At 35.6% G+C, this 12870-nt stretch overlaps 2 protein-coding genes across 2 annotated transcripts; both read right to left on the bottom strand.

Annotated features, from left to right (window-relative positions):
* Positions 1 to 1516: 1516 nt before the first annotated feature.
* On the bottom strand, positions 1517 to 2482 carry LOC117030844 (olfactory receptor 51F2-like). Its single transcript, XM_033121089.1, has one exon. It carries the CDS (start codon positions 2465 to 2467, stop codon positions 1517 to 1519), a length of 951 nt encoding a protein of 316 aa, XP_032976980.1. The 5' UTR covers positions 2468 to 2482.
* Positions 2483 to 11019: 8537 nt separating this feature from the next.
* Positions 11020 to 11628, bottom strand: LOC117030904 (olfactory receptor 51F2-like). The gene has a single exon (XM_033121152.1). It carries the CDS (start codon positions 11626 to 11628, stop codon positions 11020 to 11022), a length of 609 nt encoding a protein of 202 aa, XP_032977043.1.
* Between the last annotated feature and the right edge of the window lie 1242 nt (positions 11629 to 12870).

The following is a 12870-nucleotide window of genomic DNA, read 5'->3' on the forward strand; positions in this document are numbered from 1 at the left end:
GACTTGCACACTTAGAACGCTGTACACAAAAATAATGCTGAAAGAAATTAAAGAAGTCCTAAATAAATGGAAATATATGCCATGTTTATAACTTGGAGACTTAATATTGTTAACATAGCCACACTCCCCAAATTGGTTTATAGATGTAATGCAATCTCTATCAAAACTCAATTTGTTTCTGTGCATAAATTGATAGTTGATCCCAAAATATATATATGGAATTTTCAGACACCAACAATAGCAAAAATCATCTTGGAAAAGAAGAGTTGAGTATGGGTTTCAGGATTCATACTTAAAAATTGCAAAATGCATAGTCATCTATGATTAGACAGTGTCGTACTGCATAGGATAGATATACAGATCAATGGAATAGAACTGAAAGCACAGAAATAAACCCTCACATTCCTTGTCAATTGATTTTTGACACAGGTGCCAAGATATTTCAGTAAAGAAAGAATAGTGTCTTCAACAAATGGTGCTACCACATACGGCTACATTAAAAGATGGGTATATAAAATATGACAGATTCATACAATGGAATATTATTTGCCAAGTAAAAAGAGTGATGTACTTAACACTTACCATAAAATGGATGACCTTTAAAATATTATGTTAATTGAAAAAAGCCAATAACAAAATATCACATATTACATGTGATTCAATTTATATAAAATGTCCAAAATAGGCAAATCTATGGAGACAGAAAGTACATTAACTGCTGCCTAGGGCTGAGTGGGATGGAAGGTAATGAGGTACGACTGCTCATGGGTAGGGTGTTCCATTTGTGAATTATAAAAATGATCTAAAATTTACTGTGGTGATAGTTGCCAACTCTGTGAATATACTAAAAACCATTAAACTTTTACATATTAAATGGGTAAATTATACTGTATGTGAATTGAATCACAGTAAAACAGTCAATATTTAAAAAAAAAAAAAAGGAAGAAAATTGGAGATTACATAAAGAAGGTGGAGAGAGCACACATAGTCAAGCTACTTTCTCCCTAGATAAAGAAGAAAATGTGTGGGGAAAAAAATTAATAATAACACCAAAATATAAATATAATGATAATCAGTGATCTATAAATTTGGGAAATCTATGAAATATAGAAAAAAGATAAAATAACATTGATATACAAAATTGTAGCCCAAAATAACTACAAGAGCTTATTGAAGGGAAAGTAGAGGATACTCTAGGGGATGTCCCAAGTTCTGAGGTGTTGGTTTAGGTGTTCCATTAAAATATCCAGCCATTTTACTTCTGTCCTCTCACCCCAGCTTGTCCTATTTGTGCCATATTTTAGTCCACAGAGAAACTTGCCTATCTAAAGAAAATAATGATAGAGAATTTCCAGCTTAAATGTATTTCTCATAGTCCACAGTCTTCTAACTGAAAGCTAAAGTGATCTTTTGGGATGTTGTATTCCCAAGCATGAGACTCAACATTTTAACTTCAATAAGTGTCATTTTGTTCATCTATACAATGATCAGGACTAGAAAAAATTGAAAAACCCATCTAGTTCTTTGTTGCACTGGGATGGAGAACTTTCAGCACAGCCCTACGTATCTGTTTGGTCTTCATACTGTAAATGATGGGATTCATGACAGGGGGTACCAGCAGGTAGGCATTGGCAATCAGCGTATGTACATAGGGTGGGGCCCATTTCCCAAATCTGTGAACAAAGGACAGACTGATCAATGGGATATAGAATACAGCAACAGCCCCAATATGGGAGATACATGTGCTAAAGGCTTTCTTCCTCTCTTCTGGGGATGCAATGCTGAGGACAGTCTTAATAATCAAAAGATAAGAAAGGAGGATGAAGATGGAGTCCACCCCAGCAGTAGTGATCAGGGCAGTCAACCCAACTGCACTATTGATCCTGGTGTCTGTGCAGGAGAGCTTCATCACATCAGGGTGGAAGCAGTAGGAGTGGTGCAGCACGTGGCTGTGACAGAATGATAGACGTTTAAGAAGCACCTGCACAGGTATTAGGATTAATGTACCTCTGGTGATGATTGCTACTCCAATCTGTGCTATTTTAAGATCTGTTAAGATAGAAGCATATCTCAGAGGATTAGAAATGGCCACAAGGCGATCGAAAGACATGGCCAACAGCACTGAAGATTCCATGACAGTGAAGAGTTGAATGAAAAACATCTGTGACAAGCAGGCATTAAAACTGATCTTCCTGGCATCAAACCAGAATATACCCAACATTGTGACCAGAGTGGATATGGACAAGCCGAGGTCAGTGGTAGACAGCATGGAGAGGAAATAATACATGGGTTGGTGGAGGCTGGGCTGAGTGACAATGGCAAAGAGAATCAGACTGTTTCCTGAGAGGGCAGTTATATAGAGAAAGCAGAAGGGAATGGAGATCCAGGTGTGAAAGTCTTCCAGCCCAGGAATACCAGTTAGTAGGAAAATGATGGAGGAGGACGTGATATTCTGGAAAGTTGACATGTTGAACTCAAACTGCAGAATCTTAATCTGAGTGTCCTGCAATAATAAATTGTATATTTATAATGCATTCAACCTGGAATTAATTATTCCACCAGGTAAATACTTATAAAAGACAATATCTATATTATATAAAGAGATCATAAAGATTGATTTCAAAAGAAAACTAAGAACACATGTAATAAAGGAGCTGAAAACAGGAAATGAACAATTATATGAGGATACAGAATATGTACACAAATCTAAAAATGACCTATTTTATTTAAACTTACATGCCTGTTCATGGAGATTGTACCCATCACTTCCTGACTCCACATGGTGGGCAGTCAATAAATATTTGTTGAAATGTGTCTATTGGGTTATATGAAATTTTAGATGAACAGCAAACAGTATATGCAATAATTCTATGTAGTCAATAAAGTAAGTTAGCTTTTAGTGGTCCAAAAAGAAATCTTCTCTTCATCTCCTGGATACTTTCTTTCAATCAAGTTGATTATATTCGATCATAATAAAAAGCTAACATTTGTTGAGCCCCTACTACATGTTAGTAATTGTGATAATAACCTGTATGAACATATATTCTATTTGCAATGTCATAACTTGAACTGTACCTAATTAACTTTGAAACCATATAACAAGTATAAGCAATCAAGATAACTACAAACAAACAAAAACTCATAGACACAAACAACAGTTTACTGGTTACCAGAGGGGAAGGGGGAAAGGGGTGGTAGAAGAGGAAAAGAGGGTCAATTATATGGTGACAGAAGGAGAACTAACTCTGGGTCATGAACACACAATGCAATATATGGATGATGTATTATAGAACTGTACACTTGAAACCTTTATAATTTTACTAACCAATGTCACCCCAATAAATTTAATAAAAAATAAAATAGAACAGAATTATGAACCTGAATTAAAGAATCCTCTGATATCAGCAAATATCAACAGGGCAAATACTGACTGTTGAGGAAACACATAAAATAAAGTAACATTGGACTATGCTCGAAACATAATGAAAATAATAAAGTGGGAGATATTTGAAAAAAAATAAAGGTAACAGGGATCCTGCATGGAATTAGCACCATCAAGGTATGGAATGTGGGTAAGGAATGTCGAAGTTTCTAAACACTGAGGAAATAATGAATATACAGATGTCTTTCTGCTCTGAGAAATAACACCAATAACTTTTTCTTCTTTCACACTGCTGTGCTTTGCTTTATTTGCATACTTCCCACTCGTCTTTGAATGTGCCTAAATTCTTTAGATTCATTATTTGTTCCTTTGGTCCATTTACAGATTCAACATTAATTTTTTTACTTCTGGAAGCGTTTTGTAACATCACCTTCTCTATGTCAAGTCAGAAGGAATTGCTTCTTCCTCTGGAGTCACATCCTTTTTATACATACATCTGGCACAGTGGTCATTCCATTGTGTGATCATAAGTTATTTGAAAATAAGCCTCTTCAACTAAAATAAGCTACTGCCAGGTATATCACTGGTTTTCACCATTATAGTCCCAATATCTTGCACGTCATTGTGCAGTATGAGAAGATGATAGATACTTTCTGATACAAATTAAATCCAAGAGTTGTAAACTGACCATTGATTCTGGAAATATATCAGGATCTCAACACATGACAGCTTTGACCACTTAATTCTTGCCATGTAGCCTGAAATTACATATATGACTTTTGGAAGAATATCACTGAACTCTCCTTTATTCTCACAAAGGAGGTGTGTGTGTGTCTGTGTGTGTGTGTTGGGTTTGCTGGAAGATTCCGTCCTAGTGTTTCAGAGTAAATTTTTACATGCTTCCTTCCATTTTTTAAAGTAATTCTCTCCTTATACGAAAATAATAGTCCAGTCTCACACTGAGAGCATGTTGCAGGTTCTGAGCAGAACTACCTTCAGTTATGTCTCTCCTCTTATAGAAAGTCACTGATATGGTTGTAGGATCAGGCAAACCTATATGCAAATGCTGGCTCTGCCCTCAACTAGCTGAAGTTCTTCAAACAAGCACTCTACATTAGATTCTACTTCTGGGAAATTGGTAGTTTACCAAAAGCATTAATTGGTAAGGATTAAATGAGATAACATTTACAAGTCATTTAATCTGCTAACTAGTACATGGGAGGCATTTAGTAATGGTAAATGTTGATGAGGATGAGGGTGATGTTGGTGGTAAACGGTGGCCGTAGTGCCAGCTGCCTTTAGATGATGGTTTTGAAATGTGACACAACTAACCAGAAAACACAATTACAAGAACAGGCTAACAAATTGTTCTAACCATCAAGACATAGGGGCCATAGACCAATAGAACCCAATCAGTTGAAATATAATGTCCCCAAATACAGATTTCAGGAAAAAGCTTTCCACAGTTTTCCTTAGGCATCCCTGAAAGCTCATTGCAGTTAATAAATCTTCCTCGTTCTTAAAGGAAACGAACATGTGTAAAGTCTGATGGTTTCCCTGAATGCAATAGTTTTACTTACAAAGTACAGAGATGTGGTCTTCCCTACCCTGTTTGCCAGGAAGGGCCTTCAGGAGCTGGGAGGTGTTCTACTCAGGAGTGGATGGCATATTTAAGGTGCCAGGATTGGCTGCCTAAAATCTCTTAATGAGGAAACTCCTGGGAAATAGGACTATTCTAATGCAGTGAACTCTATTTGCAGAACTTGGGAGCAGAAAAAGGTTTCCTTTTATTTATTTTTTTTTTTTTTTTTCCTTTTCACAGCATCCCATTCTTTCTTTTGATGTGTGTGTGTGGTTTCTCATATGGCATGAAAAAACTGCTTAAGATTTTTTTTTTGATCAGTGAAAAAATCTTCATATAGAGGATTATAAAATACAATTTAGAAACTTTAAAGTACATTTAAATTAACAGAGAGGTGTCAATTCTGGATGTAGGAATAATCAGAATGAAAAATGTTAAATATTCTCCTATTTAATTTTTGTTGTTTTTTAAGACTTTATGTTTTCAGAGCAGACTTAAGTTCACAGCTAAGATGAGAGGAAGGTACAGGGAATTCCCAAATACACCTTACCCCCAGACATGCGCAGCCTCCCTCATTAGCAAAATTCCCACCAAATAGCACATTTGTTACAATTGATAAACCTACGCTAACACTATCACTATCACTTAAAGTCCTTAGGTCACCTCAGAGTTTCTTTTTTTTTTAATTAAATGATTCTTAAACCAACCTTGAGTCTTCTTGCACTGAAATTAAGCCAATATAAATAACTATTTTTGGAAAGATATTTAAATGTCTCTTTTCCCCTGAGACACTGCTATATCCAGACCACTAGGAACATATAAATAGGCAGCTTCCGTTATAAAGCTTCACATCCATTGCTATCACAAGAACATGCATTGGTCTCATTAGCTCTTTTTTACGATGGAAGAACTGAGGCTAAGATTAGAAAACTGAAGCTCAGGGGAATCATGTTACCTTCTCACACTCACCCAACAAGCAGATTCAGAAATTAAACTTTTTTCTTTTTGACTCCAAAATGTCATGCTTTTGCCAATTCTTATTTTAAAATAACTTAATTTTTTTTAAATGTGGATTGAATGAACACATGCTCATGACTGTAGTCTATACTGGTAATAACTATTTTAAACATTGCAGCAATTATTTTTAAATTGACAATACATGAATTCATTGAATACATATTACTGAGTTCACTAATTTCCTCTGAACTGTTGGTCTTATTAACTATCTGAAGGTTATACAGTCCCTGATGTATTCAGAAAAGATTTCAATGCATGCAAAGATTTCTTTGCATGCAAAGAAGAATTCTTGGCTATGGAAGTGAGGTCATTTTATCCAGTCTCCTGCTCTTTGAAGAGTCATCTCAGTCAGCAGCATAGTCTTTTTTATTTACTCGTTCGTCGTTTATTTGTTTGTTTGTTTGTTTTTAAATAAATTTGATGTGTAACATTATATATGTTTAAGGTGCATACCAGATTACTTTGATACATTTATATATTATAATATGATTTCTGATGTAGCAATATTTATTACATTATATAATTACAGTATAATATTTTGGTCTATATTCATTATATTGTACGTTAGATCTCTATGGCTTATTTCCTACTCATTATAAGTTTGTCCCCTTTAGCACCATCACTTTTATCCATCCCCAATTCTCTGGTAATCACCATTTTACTCTGTTTTTTAAAGGTTTAGCATTTTTAAATTCCACGTATAAGTGATATCAAAATAGTACTTGTTTGCTTTGTCTGACTTATCTTACTTAGAATAATGTGTTCACATTCCACCCACGTTGTCGCAAATGGAAGAATATAGTTTTTCCTCATGGGTGAATAATATTCCATTGTGTATATGTACCATATCTTTTTTATCTCTTCATCCATTGATAAGCATTTGGATTGTTTCTATATTTCGGCTATTATGAATAATGCTGCAATAACATAGAAGTACATATATCACTTCCAAATCCTGTTTTCCTTTCTTTTGGGCATATACCTAGAAGTGAAATTGCTGGATTGTATGGAAGATCTATTTTCAATATTTTGAGGAAACTCCATATTGTTTTCCATAGTGGTTGGACCAATTTACATTTCCACCAACAATATATAAGGGTTCCCTTTTTACTACATCCTTGCCAGAACCTGTTGTCTGATCAGAGAGTTGTTTAAAATCTAAAAAGAGAGAGACAGAGAGAGATATTATTCCAAACTCACAATCTTACTGCCATAAAGGTCCTTCTGTCCTAAGGTCAGGGGAACAATCCCTGATCAGTCTCGTCCCCTTAAACTATCTCCAGAGAGGTTCTCGTTTGCCAGGAGAACTCATAGGGAGTTCTCAGGAAGATGGCTGTCAGATTTGAGGATGAGGGCCTTTATAAGGAGACCAGAAGTTGCCTGGTGAGAGCCATTTATGCAGCAGAAACACAAATTCCTAGGATAGAACTCTATATACCTATGTCCTGCCACAAATGAAGGGCAATTTTTTCTCAGTCTAGCTCACTCTTACTTCCCCAAAGGAGAGTCCTAGAGATGAATTATGATTGCAGTTTTCATTCAAGAGCAACTTGACCCTGAACAGCTGTAAGTCAAAGCTTTGCATAGAGCAAAAGTAAGGGATAAATGGTGTTAATGAATTACCCACATGTTTACTCACTAGTCATTTGCCAGTATCACAGCAATCATAAGACGAAGAACACAGGTAGGAAAGAAGTTGCTAAGTATTTCTTTTGTGATTATGAAAATGTTCTAAAATTTTTTGTGGTGAATATAATAAAAACCATTAAATTCTGCACATTCAAAGGATGAATTGTATTGCATGTGAATTGTATCACAATAACAACACTGTTACATCAAAACAAAAGAAGGATTCAGAAGGACAGAAGGACCCAGAGTTACTTCTCCTTCCATCACCATATATTTGACCCCATTTACCCTCATCTACTCTCATCTACCATCCCCCTCCCCCCTTATCCCTTACCTGAGTGGTAAACACACAATATGATATATAGATGGTGTGTTACAGAACTGTGCACATGAAACCTATTTCATTTTATTCATTATTGTCACCCCAATAAATTTTAATTGAAAAAAGAGGAAGAATTCAAGATTAGAAATAAAGTGGAGAATAGGGAGAATATAGATTTGGAATAAAGATTAAATCAACAGTATCACTGGAGAAGTAAGAGTATAATTAGTGATGTATAAATTTGGAAAATCTATGAAAGATGATGAAATAACATTGAAAGATGAAACTATAGCCAAATTTTTGTACAAAAGAATATTGCAGAAGAAGTAGAAGCTATTCTAAGGGACGTTCCAAGTTCTGAAGTGTTAGATTGGAGAACTCCATTTAAAAATCTGGTTATTTTACTTCTGTCCCTTTAACACCAACCTGGTGCTCTTTGTGCTATATTTTAGGCCACAGAGAATTTGTCTAAACTCTGTGCTTTAACTCTCTGGCAACATCAGGAAGGAACAGAGAACCTGTATGTCCAGATTGCTAAGTATTTACAAAATAATTTACAAAAGCTAATTGTGCATTCTCCCTCCCCGTGATAGGATATTTTATCCCTTCCTCACAGTACAGAAGGCAGTATAGAAACAATACCCATGAAAATATGAACAGAAAATATTAAATATATAAAAGACCACACAGTGAAGAATATATGTCATATATATAGGTGTGTGTATATGTGTGTGTATATATATATATATATATACACACACATATACAAACACATATAATTTATATGTATAAATATACTAGTCACAGAGCCATTTTCTCAATAAAGATTATATATGTATAATTTATATATATATATCTGAGTGCTCAATGAAGATTATAAATATTATATACAAATATATACAACATATATTATATATTATATATATATATATAATCTTGAAGATTATATATATAATCTTCAAGATTATATATATAATCTATATTAGGGTTTCCAGGCGGAAATTCCCGCCCATTCTCAGGAAATTTTCTCACTTTCCCGTTCCCGAACCCTGAGAAAAGTTGGTCGGGAAATTGGGAAAATCGGCTCCTTGAACCCAGTAATACCCACAATGGGAAATAAATGTACTACTCACAATGTGTCTCTTAGACATTTTTCCTATTTATCGCTAGGGTTTCTGGGCGGGAATTCCTGCCCGTTCTTGGGAATTTTTTTTGCTTTACAATTCCCGAATCTCAAGAAAATTTGGTCGAGAAATCGGGAAAATCGGCTCCTTGAACCCAGTGGTTGGTAGTATTGGCTGTCACTTTGTGAAAACGATTCATCGTGGAGAACAGAAAACAGTTTATATCTTGGGATTTGGGAATGGAAAAGAGAAAAAAATTCCTGAGAGTGAGTGGGAATTCCCGCCAGGAAACCCTAATCTATATATAAATGATGGAAAGAAAACTGACTCTGGGTAGTGAACATATAATGTAATATATAGATGATGTATTATAGAATTGTCCACTTGAAATCTATATAATTTTACTAACCAATATCACTGCAACCAATTTAATTAATTTTTTAATTTATATATATATATATATATATATATACACATATATTTATATATGTGAGTGAATTGATTCTCTGTGTGATCTCTGAGTGATCTGATTTCTCTGTGACTGCATAGCCATCAGGAAACAAAATTCACTGAGATACCTTAAATGGAAAGACTTTAATGCAATTTAATGAAAGAACTAATTACAGAAAGATGGATAGGGTTAAGGAAACAAACAAGGAATGCTGAAATACCTGGAGGCCAGGGAGTGTGAAAAGCCATTCCTAGCCCAGGAGCCAAAAAGAAACTTTAAAGGGGAAAGAGAAACATTAAAGCAGGATTTCTTCTCCCACCCTTCCTTCTCCCCTTACTGCCGTCCATGTTATAACCCATATAGAAGTCAGTCCTCAAGGGAATCTGTGTGATACTATCCATTTGTGTCAATACCCAATAATGTCAAGAAAAGCACAGAAGAATGAGCAGGAGATGTATTTCTCTGAGAAGGGTAGTGAAAATACTGAGCACAAGTTTCCAGTCAAAATCTGTCACATAAAGATAGATATGGCATATGCTCAGTCTCAGAATGGGAGTAACTGGGAAAAGTGAGAGATGCCCTAAAAACAAAGAGCAAGTGTAATTTTGCAGATAAGTCCATGAGCAGCCAGCAAACTCCAAATCAGAAGTTGACACAGACACAGCCTGGAATTTCATCACTAGCCACTGAATAGAGGCTGGTTATCCCAGAAGGTCCCAGGAAATCTGGACATTTAACAGAAAGGAAAGGAAAGCATCCCCAAGAAAAACCTGAATATTATAAATCAGCAGTCTTCCAGAAGCTTGTATGTACAGAGTATTTGGTCAACTGTAGAAGCTCTTGTATGGCTTATAGTTAGTTACTAGTTTCTGCTGTTTTTATCAACAGTCCAATTTGGAGCACCTAGGAAGTCCTTTTCATGATTATATCAAGCTTAACTGTATTATGTACACATTACCCCACTGTGCTGGCTATGAAGATATTATAGCTCAGCTCCAAAACAACCGTTCCGTACACTCTGTTCTTAATAGGAAGGCAGGAAATCATGTGCCACCATTATCATGTGCCAGTTCATTCCCTACTGTATTCTGTTATTTGGAGGATGCTAGAAGGAAACTGAAAGAAGTATCTTCATTTTATATATATGTTTCTGTCAATACCATGACAGCAATAGTTCTTGTCTAGTAGCATTGGATCCTGTTTCTAGTTTAATTTTTCCCGCAAATGATTCTCAACAGTTTAGCCTCTCTAACTGGCATTTTACTCATCTATACAATGACCATGAGTAGAAAAATCCAATTTTCAGTCTAAAATTCAATCCAATTGAAATTCAAAAAAAAATTTTCAAGTTTTTGAAACTAGAACTCATTACTTTTTTGCTGCACTGTAATGGAGAACTTTCAGCACAGCTCTACATGTCTGTTTGGTTTTTACACTGTAGATATTGGGATTCATGACAGGGGGGACCAGCAGGTAGGCATTGGCAATCAGAGTATGTACATAGGGTGGGGCCTATTTCCCAAATCTGTGAACAAAGGACAGACTGATCAATGGGATATAGAATACAGCAACAGCCCCAATGTGGGAGATACATGTGCTAAAGGCTTTCCTCCTCTCTTCTGAAGATGCAATGCTGAGGACAGTCTTAATAATCAAAAGATAAGAAAGGAGGATGAAGATGGAGTCCACCCCAGCAATGGTGATCAGGGCAGTCAACCCAACTGCACTATTGATGCTGGTGTCTGTGCAGGAGAGCTTCATCACATCAGGGTGGAAGCAGAAGGAGTGGTGGAGCACGTGGCTGTGACAGAATGATAGACGTTTAAGAAGCACCTGCACAGGTATTAGGATTAATGTACCTCTGGTGATGATTGCTACTCCAATCTGTGCTATTTTAAGATCTGTTAAGATAGAAGCATATCTCAGAGGATTAGAAATGGCCACAAGGCGATCGAAAGACATGGCCAACAGCACTGAAGATTCCATGACAGTGAAGAGTTGAATGAAAAACATCTGTGACAAGCAGGCATTAAAACTGATCTTCCTGGCATCAAACCAGAATATAGCCAACATGGTGACCAGAGTAGATATGGACAAGCCGAGGTCAGTGGTAGACAGCATGGAGAGGAAATAATACATGGGTTGGTGGAGGCTGGGCTGAGTGACAATGGCAAAGAGAATCAGACTGTTTCCTGAGAGGGCAGTTATATAGAGAAAGCAGAAGGGAATGGAGATCCAGGTGTGAAAGTCTTCCAGCCCGGGAACACCAGTTAGCAGAAAAATGATGGAAGAGGATGTAGTATTCTGGATTGACATGTTGAACTCAGACAGAGTCTGACATGTTGAACTGCAGAGTCTGAAGCTGAGTATCCTTCAATAAAAAATGCCTTTTTTATTTTGAATTTAACATAAAAATAATATTTCATTTTGTAAACATTTATAATATTCAATATCTATATTATTTAAAGGGTTCACATAGAATGATTAAGAAAATGAAAACTAAGACCACATCTAATAAAGGAGAAAATACGAAATGAGCAATTACATGTAACAAAATTTGTACTCAAACCAATGGAACCATGACCCATCTTTTTAACTTCACAGGGATGTTAAATAACGTGGCTGAGGTTTGAGTCCACCACTTCCTGACTTCATATGGTAAACTGTCAGTATCTATTTATTGAAATGTTTCCAAAGGGTTGTTTGAAACATAAAACAGTATACGTAATGCTGATACAGTAAATAAACTATATTAGCTTTTGATGGCCCAAAAAGAAAGTTTCTCTTCAAATATAAGCAACTAAGAAATTATAAACAGAACTTTTTGAGTACATAGGATTTACAATGTGAGTATTATGGAAAGTATGATGTTATGAGTTTTTATCTTGCATACCAACTCAATATCTTAGGATTAAGTATTCTAAACTTTAATAGTGTTCAAGCATGGGATAATGCATTTATGAACTAAGTTACCACATGACAAATTACTAAAGTGAGTATGCCTGAATTGCCCTAGCTCTAAAGAAATGATGATATATATTCCCCATAGGATTACTATGAGAATTAAATTAATGCATATGAAAAAGTAAGCAAACACAGTACCTAACTGTGGTAAAAGCTCACAAATTTTAGCTATTATCACTTAAACAGCATAAGTTTAAAAATTGAAAAAACATTTGTCTACCCTGCTTTTACAACTTTTATTTCATCCTGTCTGTACTATCTGCTTGTCCCAATATCTGACAGCTGAGAGAAAATGTGGGAGTATCATCTAAGTCTAAGACAGTGCCCCTTGGTCCCTTCTTCCTTCACAACTATGATTTTTTCAACCTTTCTTCATTATTTCCTGACTCCGAGGAACTC

This window comes from Rhinolophus ferrumequinum, chromosome 11 (genome assembly GCF_004115265.2).
Source record: "Rhinolophus ferrumequinum isolate MPI-CBG mRhiFer1 chromosome 11, mRhiFer1_v1.p, whole genome shotgun sequence".
NCBI lineage: Eukaryota > Metazoa > Chordata > Mammalia > Chiroptera > Rhinolophidae > Rhinolophus > Rhinolophus ferrumequinum.